The following is a 19,223-nucleotide window of genomic DNA, read 5'->3' on the forward strand; positions in this document are numbered from 1 at the left end:
ATAAAAGAATGAATAAACACATTAATAAATAACTACCTTTATTAATGAATTAATTAAGTAACATGTAGCTTTTGTGAAAGAAGTGTTTTATAATTATAGCCTATGATGTATATATTTTAGGCATGTATGTTGAAGTTTCTCCTCTGGAATAAAATTTCTGCATGGTCTTTTTCCTCACTGTGCACTTGGAATTAAAGTAGTTTTTCTTTGTACAGGCCAGCATGTTTTTTCAGATTTGTACATTCAAGGAATAGTTGCACATGTTTGATTCATACTTGTCATGTTATTTAGTTTATTAGTGTCTGTCCCTGAAAAGCATGTTTGTAGAGATTTTTATGTGAATTTTTGTAACTTGTTTGTATGTGACTGAACCGAGAGGGAAAGGGGCTGGTTGGAAGAAAAATTAGGGGGGGGGGGGGGGGAGGGGCAGAGGTGGGAGAGAGAGAGAAAGAGTATGTGAGGGAAAGGGGGAGGGGGGTAGAGAGTGTGTGTTTGTGTGTGCTTAATGACTGCTGACATGGGGGGGGGGGGGGGGGGGGGGGGGGGGGTTAATGTCTGTATGTGGAGTTGAGATGGGGTACAAATGTTTATTTTTGTGTGTCGGTGGGGAAGGGGTGATGAAATCGACTGTGAGCATTACGATTAGAATAAAAAAGCGCAGGGATCATAAACGGGTGCGGAAAATGTCCAGACTGCACAAGGCTACAAGTACCAGCCGCTTGAACTTCAGTCTTCACTTGTTACAGGAGCACCCATAGAACATCATTAATTATTTACCATATTAATACATGTAGTTATGTTTTTTAAGGTTATATGTGGTAGGTTTGATGTACTACATGCAGCAATAGACTGTTGGGAAATAACTCTGTCAGAGGTTTCTCAGGGCTGTTGAAGAGTTGTATCCCTTGAAGGTGATGCAAGCTGAGCTATTTTCAGCTCATTTGGAATAACCAATGGAAACACGCTGTTGGCATCACAGAAAATAAAGAGCTCCATTCTGCATGTTTCATAAGAAAAAGGCATATTATAAGCCATATTGATTAGGCGCTTCTTAAATGTCCTTCTTTTCCGAAAACATGCTGACCAGATTGGTGCCCTTTGTTCACTGTTACACCAGCGGAGTGTCTCCACTGGTCATTCCCATATAGCTTGCCTTGCCTTGCCTACAAGGGATAACTCTTGCCTTGCCTACAAGGGATAACTCTTCCAAAGCCCCCCAGAAGCCTAACATGGTTATTTCCAGAACCTGTCTGTTAGTGTTACCTTAATTTGTTTTTGTTAATTTATTTTAGACTGAGAGAGAGTGTGTGTGTGTCTGTCTGTGAGTGTGTGTGTAAAGTCAGCATATTGAATATGGATTTCTCTTTTTCTTTCTCTTATTTTGTTTGTCTGTCTTATTGTCTTTCTTAATAGTCTTTTCTTGGTGTTTTAAATATGCATTTCTTTTTTTCTCTCTTTCTTCCCCACATTTCTTTTCTTCTTCTGTCTCTCTATCTTTCTTTCTTGTCTTTCTTCACTCTTTTCCCTGCTCTCTCTTTCTTTCTTTTTTCTTTCATTCTCATCATTATTTCACCCAACAACGGTGTGTATGAACAGCCCCGTGAAATTATTAACCGAATAGTGTTGGTTTACGATGATGCTAACAAATCAGATGATGACAACGACCTTGACTTCATCGAGAATCTGGAGGGGTCATCATCGCATGCTCATCAGTTCAGAGGTCATGGTCACAGCCACGGTCACGGCCACACCCACAAGATGCCTCACGTGGAGATGGTTGCCCCGGCGACGACCTCGGAAGAACAGAATAAGGAGCACAAAAAACGTGAGTACATTAATTTGCTTTAAAAATATAACAAGTCGCGTAAGGCGAAAATACAATATTTAGTCAAGTAGCTGTCGAACTCACAGAATGAAACTGAACGCAACGCAACGCAGCAAGACCGTATACTCGTAGCATCGTCACTCCACCGCCCGTGGCAAAGGCAGTGCCCGTGGAATTGACAAGAAGAGCGGGGTATTCGTTGCGCTGAGAAGGATAGCACGCTTTTCTGTACCTCTCTTCGTTTTAACTTTCTGAGCGTGTTTTTAATCCAAACATATCATATCTATATATTTTTGGAATCAGGAACCGACAAGGAATAAGATGAAAGTGTTTTTAAATTGATTTCGAAAAAAAAAAATTGATAATAATTTTTATATATTTAATTTTCAGAGCTTGTTTTTAATCCGAATATAACATATTTATATGTTTTTGGAATCAGCAAATGATGGAGAATAAGATAAACGTAAATTTGGATCGTTTTATAAATTTTTATTTTTTTTTACAATTTTCAGATTTTTAATGACCAAAGTCATTAATTAATTTTTAAGCCACCAAGCTGAAATGCAATACCGAACCCCGGGCTTCGTCGAAGATTACTTGACCAAAATTTCAACCAATTTGGTTGAAAAATGAGGGCGTGACAGTGCCGCCTCAACTTTCACGAAAAGCCGGATATGACGTCATCAAAGACATTTATCAAAAAAATGAAAAAAAACGTTCGGGGATTTCATACCCAGGAACTCTCATGTCAAATTTCATAAAGATCGGTCCAGTAGTTTAGTCTGAATCGCTCTACACACACACACACGCACACACGCACGCACACACACACACACGCACATACACCACGACCCTCGTTTCGATTCCCCCTCGATGTTAAAATATTTAGTCAAAACTTGACTAAATATAAAAAGGATAGGAAATGTTTTGGCAATTTCTTGTTTTAGCCCTGTGAAAGGGAGGGAGCAGATCTCACACATAGGTAACGTGTGTAAAAGGTACAAACACAGTTTTTTTGTGTTTTATCTGTTTGTATTAATGTATGGCTGTTGGTTTCGATGGTTTCAAGAATGATTTACTGTTTTGAAATCTGTGTGTAGTATGTATGGTCAATATTGGTCTATTAATGAGTCGGCTTGTTGGTTGGTTGGATGGTTGATTGATTGATTGACTGAGCAATTGACTGACAACAGTCCCAGGGCTGATTGAAGTGATTAAGAAGCAGATCTTTTGATGTCACGAGATGGTATTCACAGAACTGAGTGAGTGAGTGACTGACTGACTGACTGACTGACTCTGACTGACTGACTGGCTGACTGACTGACTGACTGACTGATTGATTGACTGACTGACTGACTGACTGATTGATTGATTGATTGATTGATTGATTGATTGATTCATCATCAAACGCTGAAGAAGAAGAAGAAGCTTGATTGGTAGATTGATTGAAAGCCATTCCAGAGCTGAGTGAAGAAAACAAGAAATAGATATTGATGATGTCAGAGACCTTCACAGTACATTGATTGATCAATTAATGGACTGGTTGATTGACTGACTAATAAACTGACTGATTGACTGAGTTATTGTTAGCTGTTCCAGAGCTGAGTGAGGAAGAGAAGAAGCAAATCTTGATGTCGGAGGGCTTCCAGAAGTTCTTTGACCACTCGTCACGCATCGTTGAACGCGCCCTGGCGGAGGAGGTAGACATCTTCGCCGACTACTCCGGAAAGGACAGCGGGGGCAAGGATGAGTGAGTCACTGTGTCTTGTGGCTGAGGGTTTGTGCCACATAAATAGATCCCTGCACCTTGAGTCCGAGTCTGGAGATATGCGCGCGATATAAGACTTCATATTATAATAGCTACTTGTCATTGGGAATATAGCTGCGCTGTTTTTGTGTGTGTGTTGTTTTCTGGTTCGACCAGAATTTTTTGTTACAGTGTCCCCCCTTTTTAAGATTTTAACAAATTTCTGACCAGAAAATCTGAAGAATCAAAGTCTTATAAAGAATAAGAAGGGAGTTGCTCTGCTCTGAGTGCTTTCCCCATTGACATCTTCACCAGTTTAACAAAAAAATTGTTAAGTAACTTATTTATTTATTTGTTTTTCCATTCATTTATTTACTACCGGTACCGGCAATGTGTTGCTCCTCTGATGAGAGGACACCTCCCTTAAAAGGACACTTTCTCTTGTCCCTTTTTATATTATCTCTATCAAAGTATACCTGTCATGAAAGGCCACCTGCAATGTAGGGACACGTTTGGCTGGTCCCAAGGGTGTCCTTTCATCGCAGGTACCACTGTTTTTATTTTTGTGTCTATTGTTTGGTCATTATTCTTTTGTTTGTTTGCATTTCAGTGAAGCAATGGCGGGAGAGAGACTGAAGGTGAACCGAGATTTCTATGACGACAAGTGGTCCAAACACCGCATCATTACCAGCTTGGACTGGTCAGCACAGGTAACCCTTCAGTTCATCTTTGTTACAATGGTCAGCACAGGTAACCCTTCAGTTCATCTTTGTTACAATGGTCAGCCAGGTAACCCTTCAGTTCATCTTTGTTACAATGGTCAGCACAGGTAACCCTTCAGTTCATCTTTGTTACAATGGTCAGCCAGGTAACCCTTCAGTTCATCTTTGTTACAATGGTCAGCCAGGTAACCCTTCAGTTCATCCTTGTTACAATGGTCAGCACAGGTAACCCTTCAGTTCATCTTTGTTACAATGGTCAGCACAGGTAACCCTTCAGTTCATCTTTGTTACAATGGTCAGCCAGGTAACCCTTCGGTTCATCTTTGTTACAATGGTCAGCACAGGTAACCCTTCAGTTCATCTTTGTTACAATGGTCAGCACAGGTAACCCTTCAGTTCATCTTTGTTACAATGGTCAGCACAGGTAACCCTTCAGTTCAACTTTGTTACAAAGGTCAGCACAGGTAACCCTTCAGTTCATCTTTGTTACAATGGTCAGCACAGGTAACCCTTCAGTTCATCTTTGTTACAATGGTCAGCACAGGTAACCCTTCAGTTCAACTTTGTTACAATGGTCAGCACAGGTAACCCTTCAGTTCATCTTTGTTACAATGGTCAGCACAGGTAACCCTTCAGTTCATCTTTGTTACAATGGTCAGCCAGGTAACCCTTCAATTCATCTTTGTTACAATGGTCAGCCAGGTAACCCTTCAGTTCATCCTTGTTACAATGGTCAGCACAGGTAACCCTTCAGTTCATCTTTGTTACAATGGTCAGCACAGGTAACCCTTCAGTTCATCTTTGTTACAATGGTCAGCACAGGTAACCCTTCAGTTCATCTTTGTTACAATGGTCAGCACAGGTAACCCTTCAGTTCATCTTTGTTACAATGGTCAGCACAGGTAACCCTTCAGTTCATCTTTGTTACAATGGTCAGCACAGGTAACCCTTCAGTTCATCTTTGTTACATTGGTCAGCCAGGTAACCCTTCAGTTCATGTGTGTTACAATGGTCAGCACAGGTAACCCTTCAGTTCATGTTTGTTACAATGGTCAGCACAGGTAACCCTTCAGTTCATGTTTGTTACAATGGTCAGCACAGGTAACCCTTCAGTTCATCTTTGTTACAATGGTCAGCCAGGTAACCCTTCAGTTCATGTTTGTTACAATGGTCAGTTCATCTTTGTTACAATGGTCAGCACAGGTAACCCTTCAGTTCATCTTTGTTACAATGGTCAGCCAGGTAACCCTTCAGTTCATCTTTGTTACAATGGTCAGCCAGGTAACCCTTCAGTTCATCCTTGTTACAATGGTCAGCACAGGTAACCCTTCAGTTCATCTTTGTTACAATGGTCAGCACAGGTAACCCTTCAGTTCATCTTTGTTACAATGGTCAGCCAGGTAACCCTTCGGTTCATCTTTGTTACAATGGTCAGCACAGGTAACCCTTCAGTTCATCTTTGTTACAATGGTCAGCACAGGTAACCCTTCAGTTCATCTTTGTTACAATGGTCAGCACAGGTAACCCTTCAGTTCATCTTTGTTACAAAGGTCAGCACAGGTAACCCTTCAGTTCATCTTTGTTACAATGGTCAGCACAGGTAACCCTTCAGTTCATCTTTGTTACAATGGTCAGCACAGGTAACCCTTCAGTTCAACTTTGTTACAATGGTCAGCACAGGTAACCCTTCAGTTCATCTTTGTTACAATGGTCAGCACAGGTAACCCTTCAGTTCATCTTTGTTACAATGGTCAGCACAGGTAACCATTCAGTTCATCTTTGTTACAATGGTCAGCCAGGTAACCCTTCAATTCATCTTTGTTACAATGGTCAGCCAGGTAACCCTTCAGTTCATCCTTGTTACAATGGTCAGCACAGGTAACCCTTCAGTTCATCTTTGTTACAATGGTCAGCACAGGTAACCCTTCAGTTCATCTTTGTTACAATGGTCAGCACAGGTAACCCTTCAGTTCATCTTTGTTACAATGGTCAGCACAGGTAACCCTTCAGTTCATCTTTGTTACAATGGTCAGCACAGGTAACCCTTCAGTTCATCTTTGTTACAATGGTCAGCACAGGTAACCCTTCAGTTCATCTTTGTTACAATGGTCAGCACAGGTAACCCTTCAGTTCATCTTTGTTACAATGGTCAGCACAGGTAACCCTTCAGTTCATTTTTGTTACAATGGTCAGCACAGGTAACCCTTCAGTTCATCTTTGTTACATTGGTCAGCCAGGTAACCCTTCAGTTCATGTGTGTTACAATGGTCAGCACAGGTAACCCTTCAGTTCATCTTTGTTACAATGGTCAGCACAGGTAACCCTTCAGTTCATGTTTGTTACAATGGTCAGCACAGGTAACCCTTCAGTTCATCTTTGTTACAATGGTCAGCCAGGTAACCCTTCAGTTCATGTTTGTTACAATGGTCAGTTCATCTTTGTTACAATGGTCAGCCAGGTAACCCTTCAGTTCATCTTTGTTACAATGGTCATCCAGGTAATGGGTAGAGGGGACAGTCAAACATCATAAAATATAAGTGAGAAGAAAAAAAGTCGGATGTTCAGTGGTGCATTTCACCAAAGCTTGCGAAGTTGGAAGTCTGGGGAGTGTTTATTTTGCGAGGGAGAAATAAAACTGAGGAAGAAAATAAGCTTAAAAATATAAGTGCTCAACTACCACCAGCAACCAGCCTTTCTGGCCATGTCCATAGTTTTGTGATAGTACACACACAACAGAGTTTCACACACCCAAAAGCAACTGTTACACACATAGATGGTCATTCCTGTGTATTTAATGGGGCACTTTGTTTGTTTGCTAAACCCCCAGCCGACCACGTCCCTCCGCGGGTTAGGGGGAAGAATTTACCCGATGCTCCCCAGCATGTCGTAAGAGGCGACTAACGGATTCTGTTTCTCCTTTTACCCTTGTTAAGTGTTTCTTGTATAGAATATAGTCAATGTTTGTAAAGATTTTAGTCAAGCAGTATGTAAGAAATGTTAAGTCCTTTGTACTGGAAACTTGCATTCTCCCAGTAAGGTCATATATTGTACTACGTTGCAAGCCCCTGGAGCACTTTTTTGATTAGTGCTTTTGTGAACAAGAAACAATTAACAAGTGGCTCTATCCCATCTCCCCCCTTTCCCCGTCGCGATATAACCTTCGTGGCTGAAAACAACGTTAAACACCAAATAAAAAAAGTCGACCACGAAGGGCCATATCAGGGCGGTAATGGGGCACTGTTTATTTCAATTATTAAAGATAACTCTGCATTAAATCAATCAATGATTACAGTTTTTGTCATAATACATGAAAACATTGTTTAAAATGTGTTGGTAAACTTAATTAACAGTGCAGCTGACACGTTTGAAGCATGTTTGAATCCTGGATGTGCAAATGATGTGTGGAGTACACTCATTTTTCTGAAAATACGGAAAGTTTGTTTGAGAATATGCTAAGTGCAAAACAGGAGTTCCCAGGTCTGTAATCTGATTGTTGCTTTGTACTGTGCAGCATCCCGAGTTGTTGCTGTCATCATACGGGTCCAACGAAGATGCCACCAACGTACCTGACGGGGTGGCCCTCATCTGGAACATCAAGTACAAGAAGGACACGCCTGAGTACGTCTTCCACTGCCAGGTAAACATGTCACAGTCTAGTCGAGTGACAGGTAGTGGTTGTACATGTCACAGTCTAGTATAATTTCTCTTTTAGAGATGAATAAAGATTATTGTATTGTATTGTATTGGATAAAATATGTTTCACGAGCATTGTGAACTTAAAATCAATCAGCAACTATTAACCATTTAAGTGAACACTGTTTGAACACCTGACTTTCTGTTTGAAACGGTGTTTCGTGCCGATTTTGAGCAGTCGCCATGTTTGATCATTGATGTTTTTTTGTGTGTTTTTTTCCTACGTACGAGTTTTGACTAAATGTTTTAACATAGAGGGGGGAATCGAGACGAGGGTCGTGGTGTATGTGTGTCTGTCTGTGTGTGTGTGTAGAGCGATTCAGACTAAACTACTGGACCGATCTTTATGAAATTTGACATGAGAGTTCCTGGGTATGATATCCTCAGACGGTTTTTTCATTTTTTTGATAAATGTCTTTGATGACGTCATATCCGGCTTTTCGTGAAAGTTGAGGCGGCACTGTCACGCTCTCATTTTTCAATTAAATTGGTTGAAATTTTGGTCAAGTAATCTTCGACGAAGCCCGGACTTCGGTATTGCATTTCAGCTTGGTGGCTTAAAAATTAATTGATGACTTTGGTCATTAAAAATCTGAAAATTGTAAAAAAAAAATTTTTTTATAAAACGATCCAAATTTATGTTTATCTTATTCTCCATCATTTTCTGATTCCAAAAACATATAAATATGTTATATTCGGATTAAAAACAAGCTCTGAAAATTAAAAATATAAAAATGATGATCAAAATAACATTTTCGAAATCAATTTAAAAACACTTTCATCTTATTCCTTGTCGGTTCCTGATTCCAAAAACATATAGATATGATATGTTTGGATTGAAAACACGCTCAGAAAGTTAAAACGAAGAGAGGTACAGAAAAGCGTGCTATCCTTCTCAGCGCACCTACTACCCCGCTCTTCTTGTCAATTTCACTGCCTTTGCCATGAGCGGTGGACTAACGATGCTACGAGTATACGGTCTTGCTGCGTTGCATTGCGTTCAGTTTCATTCTGTGAGTTCGACAGCTACTTGACTAAATGTTGTATTTTTGCCTTACGCGACTTGTTTTTTTTTCTTTCTTTTATTTTTCTTTCATGCCGTTGCCTTATGCACGACACCATCGCCTTATCCATGGCATCGCCTTATTCTAGGATTTTTTCAGTTTTATTTTTAAAAGTAGGGGGTGCGCCCTATATACGGCAGCGCCTTATAGTCCGAAAAGTACGGTACATGTATTTGCAAGAATCTTAACAAATCTGTGACAGTCGTGTGGGGTGACAGGTATGGGTTGTATTTGCAGTCAGATCAATTTAGTGGATTGTGTACCCCCCGCGGGTTAGGGGGAAGAATTTACCCGATGCTCCCCAGCATGTCGTAAGAGGCGACTAACGGATTCTGTTTCTCCTTTTACCTTTGTTAAGTGTTTCTTATATAGAATATAGTCAATGTTTGTAAAGATTTTAGTCAAGCAGTATGTAAGAAATGTTAAGTACTTTGTACTGGAAACTTGCATTCTCCCAGTAAGGTAATATATTGTACTACGTTGCAAGCCCCTGGAGCAATTTTTTGATTAGTGCTTTTGTGAACAAGAAACAATTAACCAGTGGCTCTATCCCATCTCCCCCCCTTTCCCCGTCGCGATATAACCTTCGTGGTTGAAAACGACGTTAAACACCAAATAAAGAAAGTGGATTGTGTGAAGTGGAAACGTTGGGTACAGTGGAACTCACCTTTTAAGACCTCAAGAACTCTCACAAAAATCAGGTCTTGAAAAAGATTGAGTCTTAAAATGAGGGTAACTTAACAGATGTTAGGAACAGAAAATGTGAAAAAATTTAGGTCTTAAAAATGAGGAAGTCTTAAATATGGGTGTCTTCAAAAGGAGGTTCCACTGTATTTGCAGTCAGATAAATTCAATGTTAACTCAGGGATTGTGTTAACCGAAGATAGTGGGTATTTTACATGGAAAAAATATGTAAATACTGGAAATGTCCTTAGTTAACTGATATATTGATGTGTGTGATTATGTGTTTCATAATATGATGTTGTGTTTCAAATGTGTGTGATGTTGTGTTCCAGTCCCCTGTGATGTCGAGCTGTTTTGCCAAGTTCCACCCCAACCTTGTGCTGGGTGGCACGTACTCCGGTCAGATCGTGCTGTGGGACAACCGTGTCAACAAGCGCACCCCTGTTCAGCGCACGCCCCTCTCCGCCTCAGCGCACACGGTTAGTTTACATTTGTTGTGTGTTGGAAATTTTGATTCACCTGAGTAATCAGGGAGTCTATGATGAGCTGTGTTCAGATGTTTACCCCTGTGGTTGTACATCTGTCCGTGGACAAACTTAATACTGAAGTTTTCTTATGTGTAAATTGGAGCTAGATCTTTGAAACCTCACATGCTTTCTGGGTTTGATGACCTACAGACATGAACCGAGTCTGGTTGACCCTCGTCAAATTTCAAGGTCATATTAGGGTCTATAAACGGAAAATAAAGATTTTCAGGAAGGTTTTTGAAGCTACAGCTTTGACACTCCACCAGCTTTCAGAGTTAAGTGACCTGCAGACCCGTCACGATATAACCTTCGTGGTTGAAAACGACGTTAAACACCAAATAAAGAAAGAAAGATATAACCTTCGTGGTTGAAAACGACGTTAAACACCAAATAAAGAAAGACCTGCAGACATGACCGAAGTCTAGTTGACCCTAGGCATATTCCAAAGTCACTGTTGGGTAAAAAACAAAAACAAAACTATAATTCACTTGAATGTTTTTTGAAGCTAGGGCTTTGCAACTTAACACACTGCCAGATTTGATGCCCTCCAGATATGAGGCAAATCTGGTTGACCATCGTCAAATTTCAAGGTTACTCCGGGGTCAAGTTTGGGTCAAAAAGTATGAATGATCATTCTCTTGAACATTTATTGAGCCAGTGTTGCTGGCGAAATCTCACTGTAGAATGCTATAATGAGTGATGTATTTGTGACTTATTACTTGCAGCATCCAGTGTACTGCATCACTGTGGTGGGAACGCAGAATGCCCACAACCTGATCTCGGTGTCCAATGATGGAAAGCTGTGCTCGTGGAGCCTGGACATGTTGTCTCAGCCCCAGGACAGCATGGAGCTCCAGCACAAACAGTCCAAGTCGGTTGCCGCCACATGCTCCAGCTTCCTCTCTGGCGACGCCAATAACTTCATTGTCGGCTCCGAGGAATGCCTGGTGTATTCTGCGTCTCGCCACGGCAGGTAGGTGTTTCACTCAGAACTCAGAAAATGTAATCGCCAAAATTTGATAGTTCATTGCGATGTGGAGGTTCGGTGAGAGGGAAACAATTTCGAAAACAAGAAATGTGTTACAATGTACATATCATGGGGATGAAAGAGAGAGGGAGAGAGTCAGTGTTAGGTTGGTTGGTTGGGTGGCCTTTTTTATATTTAGTCAAGTTTTGACTAAATATTTTAACATCGAGGAGGAATCGAAACGAGGGTCGTGGTGTGTGTGCGTGTGTGCGTGTGTGTGTGTGTGTGTCTGTGTGTGTGTGTAGAGCGATTCAGACTAAACTACTGGACCGATCTTTATGAAATTTGACATGAGAGTTCCTGGGTATGAAATCCCCGAACGTTTTTTAAATTTTTTTGATAAATGTCTTTGATGACGTCATATCCGGCTTTTCGTGAAAGTTGAGGCGGCACTGTCACGCCCTCATTTTTCAACCAAATTGGTTGAAATTTTGGTCAAGTAATCTTCGACGAAGCCCGGACTTCGGTATTGCATTTCAGCTTGGTGGCTTAAAAATTAATTAATGACTTTGGTCATTAAAAATCTGAAAATTGTAAAAAAAATAAAAATTTATAAAACGATCCAAATTTACGTTTATCTTATTCTCCATCATTTGCTGATTCCAAAAACATATAAATATGTTATATTCGGATTAAAAACAAGCTCTGAAAATTAGATATATAAAAATTATTATCAAAATTAAATTGTCCAAATCAATTTAAAAACACTTTCATCTTATTCCTTGTCGGTTCCTGATTCCAAAAACATATAGATATGATATGTTTGGATTAAAAACACGCTCAGAAAGTTAAAACAAAGAGAGGTACAGAAAAGCGTGCTATCCTTCTTAGCGCAACTACTACCCCGCTCTTCTTGTCAATTTCACTGCCTATGCCGTGAGCGGTGGACTACGAGTATACGGTCTTGCTGCGTTGCATTGCGTTCAGTTTCATTCTGTGAGTTCGACAGCTACTTGACTAAATATTGTATTTTCGCCTTACGCGACTTGTTTCTTCTGTTAACGCCAATAACTTCATCGTCGGCTCCGAGGAATGCCTGCTGTATTCCGCTTCCCACCATAGCAGTTTGGGGTTATTGGACGGAGAAGAGAGAGAGAGACACTGACAATGATTTTATTTTGTAGGCCCAACAACCCATTCACAAACATGGTGGAAAATTGATGTAATTAAAGAGAAAAGCAGACAATAACACACACACGAACAGACCAACATTGTTTAACATACCCTCGACTTCCAAGTGCTTACAGCACCATCAAAAACTTTAAGAGAGGGATAGAGTGTCAGTGTTGGGTTGGTTGGTTGGTTGGTTGGGTGGCTTTATTTTTGTCCGTTAATGCCATTGATTTTATTGTCACCTGTAACTTGTAAGGAATGCCTGGCGTATTCTGCTTCACACCTGGTGCAGGTATATGTCACTTTGGAGGGTCGAGAGTGTGGGAGAACATGCCTTTTGAATTTTTGAACTGGAAGGAAATTAAGCATGCTGACTGAAGTATCACTACAGCAGTCCCTGCAATGTACGGCCCCCGGCGTGAGCGGACACCTGACATGTACGGACACATTTACTGGCACGGAGTGTTTTCCTTCTATATTTGGCCCCCCCCTTAAACGGACACCTGCAAAACGTGGACGCGGACACTCATTTTCGGTCCCAACAGCAGGTCATGTCACACGCTTTCCTTCTTTGCCACTACTAAAGCAAACGTGTGCAAGATTGTATGTTACACGCTTTGGAGCATGTGCAAGAACGGATTCAAACTCGAAATCGTCCCTCCAAAAGCCCCAAAATGCACACACGACTTTTATTTCTCCTGCTGTTGTCGTGTCTTCTCTTTACAAATTCTTCAACGCTGAGAATACTGAAAACGGCATCCCAGACTACAGTACTGTTTCCATACGCGAGTTTAGCTTCCCTTGGAAAGTGGCTCGCTCAGGAGGCCTGTTAGTCTGAAACTAGAAGGACAGAGTTCTGAACATAGATGACAAAGACCCCGGAAAGAACAAACATTTCGCGGATGCAGACACAGAAAGACGTCATGAAGAATGGAATGCTTCAAAAGATACAGACTGTGACGATGACTGTGACGTCATTCACATATACCGAGACGTCATTCATAGTTGTTCGTTCACTTTCGTCAAAAAGTAGATCTCTCCACAATGGCTGCTCCTGTATTTAGGTTTATCAAGCGTGAGTACGCAAAACGTGTTTGTTCTCTCCTCTGTTGAAGCTGTGAGACATAATCGCCATTACGAGCTAGTCGTGTGACAGAGAGTGTTCTTGCACACTCGACTGCTGCTGTTTCACTCCGGCTAAAGCCGTCGTGAAACATCTACAGTCTCGTGTGCAAGAAAACTCTCTGTCACATGACTAGCTCGTAATAGCGGGTAATACCTCCAATGTACGGACAGACCATCGTCAAATTTTCACCACAACAAAATCGATAACAGAGCAGTCCGGCTCTTGGTACAAAGATCACAGCCGCAATGGCGTGATGACAGTCACTGATAACTTAAGTGCACGTGTACCCATCAGGAGGGGGGGTAGTTTTGGTCAGGAGTGGAGAACATGCGAAGATGCCAACATGAAACTGCACTGTGCTCTTTATTCTTGTCTGTTGAGTAAACAACAGAAACCACAGAGAAACCACAGTGGATGAAGGTCCTGAGCGAAAGAGAGTGAAAAACCGGCCACAGTTCTCAGCATCGTGTGTCTGTGTGTAACCTCTTTCATTGACAAGATACTCTTGTTTCCCCTTAGCCTTGACCAGTGAGTCGGTTGCCTAATCTGTGAACCCTTCAGTTGTCTTGCTTTGTCAAAAGTTACACAGTCAACTGGTTTTGCTCTGAGTGAACAGTGCAGCTGGCCTCTCTGGCCACAGCCCAAAACAGTACATGACTGGAGGGAGTGAGAGAGAGGGAAGGGGGGGGGGGGGGTGGGGGGTGGAGGTGTAGCTGGCTAAACTCTGTGGGGTGTCCGGTGTCACTGCATGTCAGCAGGAAGAGCATTGGAGAGAAATAGAGAGGTGTACTCTTCCACACAATTTCCAAGCATCAGTTGTCACAGCTTGGGGTAGGCATTAGTGAGAGTGGGAGCTGTGTTATGTACAGTGTATTTCTGACTGAAGAGGAAAAAGTCACTGCCATGCCACATGATCGGCATGCAGTCAATAAAGCCAGACAAGAAGAAAATAAATTACATGATTTCAGTGCATGGTGAGTGCCTTGAGGATTTATTTTATCTCTTCTTTTCAACACTTTTCATACAAATCATTTTTACAGAACGTTTAAAGAAGTATTTAGGAGTTTATTGTTATTGTTTAGTAGCCACAAGAAGTGATTAGCATAGACTGAATCCTGTTGTTTGTGTGTCTCTGTGTGAGTGTATGGGGGAGGGGGTGGTGTGGTCACCCCTCCCGTGACCAGACACCTGCAATGTACGGACAGTTTGCTATGGCCCAAGGGTGTCCGTTCATGAGAGGGACTGCTGTATCACATCTTCAAAAGACTGGATAATTCATAGTGTTCATATTGTCAGTTTTATTGTGATTTCAGGAACTACCAAGAACACGAATGTATTGCCTCCTCAGTCACAGTCCTTATTTCTATTTTAATGTAACGTTTTAATAGACAATAAAGTGTTGTTATTGTCATTGTTATTGTAAACAAGATAACAACTAGTGTGTAAAATCGTACCAAGAACTGTGTGTTCAGGGGGCAGTAACTCAGCATGTAGTACTTTGTTTCACAGCAAAGCGGGAATCAACGAGGCGTACGATGCACATCAGGGACCAATCACAGCCATCGACACTCATCGCGTACCCGGTCAGATCGACTTCTCCCCCTACTTCCTGTCCTCGTCTTTCGACTGGACCGTCAAGCTGTGGAGCATCAAGGTAGGTTGATTTCAGTTGCTATGAATCAAGAACCAAGAAAGGTATGTTATTGGAACGTTTATTTGTGACAAAACAAAACATTACAGTCGCTGATCTTTGACCAAGTGGTCTTTTAAGTGGACACACAGACAAACACACTTATAATCTGACAAACACACTTATAATCTGACAAACACACTTATAATCTGATAAACACACTTATAATCTGACAAACACACTTATAATCTGACAAACACATAATCTGACAAACACACTTATAATCTGACAAACTGTCCAGAAGCTCGCTACAAACACACTTATAATCTGACAAATTGTCCAGAAGCTCGCTCGGAAGACACAAGTGACACAAAGCTTAATGATTAATAACAATCAGTGACTGTAACGTTTTGTTTTGTTTTGTCATAATTAAACGTTTTAATAACATACCTCTCTTGAGAAGTATTTAATCTTGAATACTGAAACCTTGATACTCTGCGCAAAAGTTGACCTGAGTTTTGCGTTTGATGCCTACAGGAGCAGAAGTACCTGTGTTCGTTTGAGGACAACAGCGACTACGTGAGTGACGTGCAGTGGTCGCCCACCAACCCCGCCCTCTTCTCCAGCGTCGACATCATGGGTCGCCTTGACCTCTGGCACCTCAACCACGAGACGGAGGTCAGTGGACTATTTTTTTTTCTTTTCCTTTTTATATTTAGTCAAGTTTTGACTAAATATTTTAACATCGAGGGGGAATCGAAACGAGGGTCGTGGTGTATGTGCGTGCGTGCGTGCGTGTGTGTGTGTGTGTGTGTGTGTGTGTGTGTGTGTGTGTGTGTGTGTAGAGCGATTCAGACTAAACTACTGGACCGATCTTTATGAAATTTGACATGAGAGTTCCTGGGTATGAAATCCCCGAACGTTTTTTTCATTTTTTTGATAAATGTCTTTGATGACGTCATATCCGGCTTTTCGTGAAAGTTGAGGCGGCACTGTCACGCCCTCATTTTTCAACCAAATTGGTTGAAATTTTGGTCAAGTAATCTTCGACGAAGCCCGGACTTCGGTATTGCATTTCAGCTTGGTGGCTTAAAAATTAATTAATGACTTTGGTCATTAAAAATCTGAAAATTGTAAAAAAAAATAAAAATTTATAAAACGATCCAAATTTACGTTTATCTTATTCTCCATCATTTGCTGATTCCAAAAACATATAAATATGTTATATTCGGATTAAAAACAAGCTCTGAAAATTAAATATATAAAAATTATTATCAAAATTAAATTGTCCAAATCAATTTAAAAACACTTTCATCTTATTCCTTGTCGGTTCCTGATTCCAAAAACATATAGATATGATATGTTTGGATTAAAAACACGCTCAGAAAGTTAAAACAAAGAGAGGTACAGAAAAGCGTGCTATCCTTCTTAGCGCAACTACTACCCCGCTCTTCTTGTCAATTTCACTGCCTTTGCCATGAGCGGTGGACTGACGATACGGTCTTGCTGAAAAATGGCATTGCGTTCAGTTTCATTCTGTGAGTTCGACAGCTACTTGACTAAATATTGTATTTTCGCCTTACGCGACTTGTTTGTTGTTTGTTTTGTTTTTGTTTTGACCACGACAGGTGTCATCCTTAGTCAGGCTTAGACAGACCTGGGAACCCATACGATTTCGCCGTATTTTGTACGCATGATTGTCTAGAATACGATCAGTACGGTCAGTGGGGAAAAAATACGACGAGAAAAATTTCTACACTACTTTTCTTCACAGGTGCCGATGCAGTATGTTGACACATGATTACAGTTTTTGTCAGTTAACATTGTAAAAATCATATGTTTTAAATGTATAGGTAAAATTAATTAACAGTGTGACGGACGCGTGGGAAGCATGTTTGAATCATGGACGTTCAAATGATGTGTGGAGTACGCTCATTTTTCTATAAATACACCAAGTTTGTTTGAGAATACTCTAAGCGCAAAACAGGGGTTCCCAGGTCTGCTTAAAGTACATTGAATAGCCGTTTTCCGGAAGATAACTTTGTAAGTGTTTTTATGTACAGCTCTGATGTGCATATTTTCAAAATAAAGGGCGTCATATTGTCAAAATCAAATGAAAAAATGAAAATGAAATTAATATTGAGTATATATAATTTCTCACAGAAAAATTGATACTTCATTCCCGAATAGCTGTAGAGTCTGATTTGCTGAAATGTCCTACACCCTGACCAACATAGACAGACATGAGTCGACTTTATGTGGAGACAGTGGCACGTAAAAGACCAGTCATTATGCCGTAATTGCAGGTGACTGATGACTGATTACGTACACACCTGGGCAAGTGCGACTCTTGTTGCTGCTGGCGTTCCACTGTGAGGAATTCCCAGCGTTGGGATAATAGAGTAAATGTAATGTAATGTAATGTAATGTAATGTAATGGACATATGATGATTGACAAGAATGTTTGTGTCTGCAGGTTCCGACAGCGTCAGTGGTGGTGGACACGAACGTTGCATTGAACAAGCTGCGGTGGCACCAGACGGGTCACCACATCGGTGTGGGTGATGACATGGGACGTATCTATATCTATGACGTGGCAGAGGTGCGTGGCTTTGTTTTGTGCGTTTCAGTTTGGCTTAACGAAATGTTTTGAATTGATAATTAATTACTACTTGATAGATCATTTATGGATATTTTCTTGCTAGAGAGCACATTTCACACATATGCAGGTTGCACACACACAGTCACACAACACAACACAGCACAACACAGCACAACACAACACAGCACGGCACGGTGCGGTCACCACACCACACCACCCCACATCACATCACCCCATGGTGCATGGTTGTTGTTGGCAGGGGGTGGATAGCAAGAGGTGGCGGCAAGGTATGACGGCGGTAGTTTTACTTTCTCTTTGTGTCTGTCTCGCCCAGAACATTGCCAACCCCAAGGCGGACGAGTGGTCCAAGTTCGTGCGCACTCTGCAGGAAATGAAACAACAGGCGACGGAACGTGAAGAAGACAGCACCCTGCTGGGATCGGCCGCACCCATCCGATGATCACGCTTCACTGGAAACTCGACACGCTTCACAGAGTTTTATATGATGGATGCCTGTGCCTGACCTGTTTACTCTTATCGTTACTTTGTAGGTGTAACTTATTAGGATTTGCGGAAAAAAAAGTTGTGTCAGTGTTTTGAAGCCTCAAGACAGTTCTACTTCTAAACCTAGCGGTGGAAGAGAGAGCGGGGTGTGTATGGCTGTGAGTCACTTGCCACGAATAGTAAACCTTGGTTTCACAGCCTTCTTTTGCAGGAAACCGTGGGAGTAGAAGTGACGATTTCGTTTTGTGTTTTGAGGCTTGACAATGTTGTGCACAAATGAAGAGAAATACCACAGCGTGTGGCAGGCACAAAAAAGACCTGAAAGCATTTAGTTAAAGTGATGAAGACAAAAGGTTTGCTTCATGCCCCTGATGGCCTTGCTATGAGAGCGTCACACTATATTCGAAATAGTTTTGAATTAATTTTTGTGTGTGTGCCCATAATGTGGAGATTGAATAGGCTTGAAATAAAGCTGCTTTCTAGTTTATTTTTTAGGTGACTATTATCTGACCAGGCGACTGTTACATTACTCTGTTGAGTTTTGGGGGTAAACAGGTCAGGTGCGCCTGCTAATGTGATAAGTAGATAGGCTTGGTGAACGGTGCTTTCTAAAAATATTTCAGTTCAAATTTTGTCGAGTCAAATGTAACATTTCTGTCATGTATCTTTGATAAACCGATGGCATTTACAAACACGGAAGGTGGATTAAAACGTGTGTTGCTGTGTGGGAAATGAGTGACCATGAGATTAATGAACACAGCATGATTATCCCCAACTCAGAGCTGCCAACTGCTACTCTTGAAGCGTAGCATGCTACGTTGTAAAACAAATGACTACGCTGTTAGCTAAGCTTGAAATTGCTAGCTCAAACAAATAATCCCAACCCTGCAACAGCTCAGTATGACAGACAATACAATTGAAAAGTATTGGTAATTAACACATAATTATAAATTACCAAA

The 19,223-nt window shown here is 41.2% G+C and overlaps 1 protein-coding gene across 13 annotated transcripts in view; it reads left to right on the top strand.

Annotated features, from left to right (window-relative positions):
* LOC138946924 (cytoplasmic dynein 1 intermediate chain 2-like) overlaps window positions 1-18,969 on the top strand; it is a 50,844-nt gene extending 31,875 nt beyond the window's left edge. For 8 of the 13 annotated variants that reach the window (XM_070318326.1, XM_070318332.1, XM_070318323.1 and 5 more), the window contains 10 exons: window positions 1,652-1,825; window positions 3,416-3,575; window positions 4,183-4,282; window positions 7,806-7,931; window positions 10,068-10,214; window positions 10,988-11,235; window positions 15,038-15,182; window positions 15,696-15,836; window positions 17,635-17,760; window positions 18,095-18,969. In XM_070318326.1, coding sequence (XP_070174427.1) covers window positions 1,652-1,825; window positions 3,416-3,575; window positions 4,183-4,282; window positions 7,806-7,931; window positions 10,068-10,214; window positions 10,988-11,235; window positions 15,038-15,182; window positions 15,696-15,836; window positions 17,635-17,760; window positions 18,095-18,220 — 1,493 coding nt within the window. In that variant the 3' untranslated portion in view covers window positions 18,221-18,969. Of the gene's footprint in view, window positions 1-1,621; window positions 1,826-3,415; window positions 3,576-4,182; window positions 4,283-7,805; window positions 7,932-10,067; window positions 10,215-10,987; window positions 11,236-15,037; window positions 15,183-15,695; window positions 15,837-17,634; window positions 17,761-18,094 lie in introns of all 13 variants that reach the window. The other 5 variants (XM_070318329.1, XM_070318330.1, XM_070318331.1 and 2 more) reach the window with 2 other exon arrangements.
* Window positions 18,970-19,223: the final 254 nt, after the last annotated feature.

Source organism: Littorina saxatilis, linkage group LG14 (genome assembly GCF_037325665.1).
Source record: "Littorina saxatilis isolate snail1 linkage group LG14, US_GU_Lsax_2.0, whole genome shotgun sequence".
Taxonomy (NCBI): Eukaryota; Metazoa; Mollusca; class Gastropoda; order Littorinimorpha; family Littorinidae; genus Littorina; species Littorina saxatilis.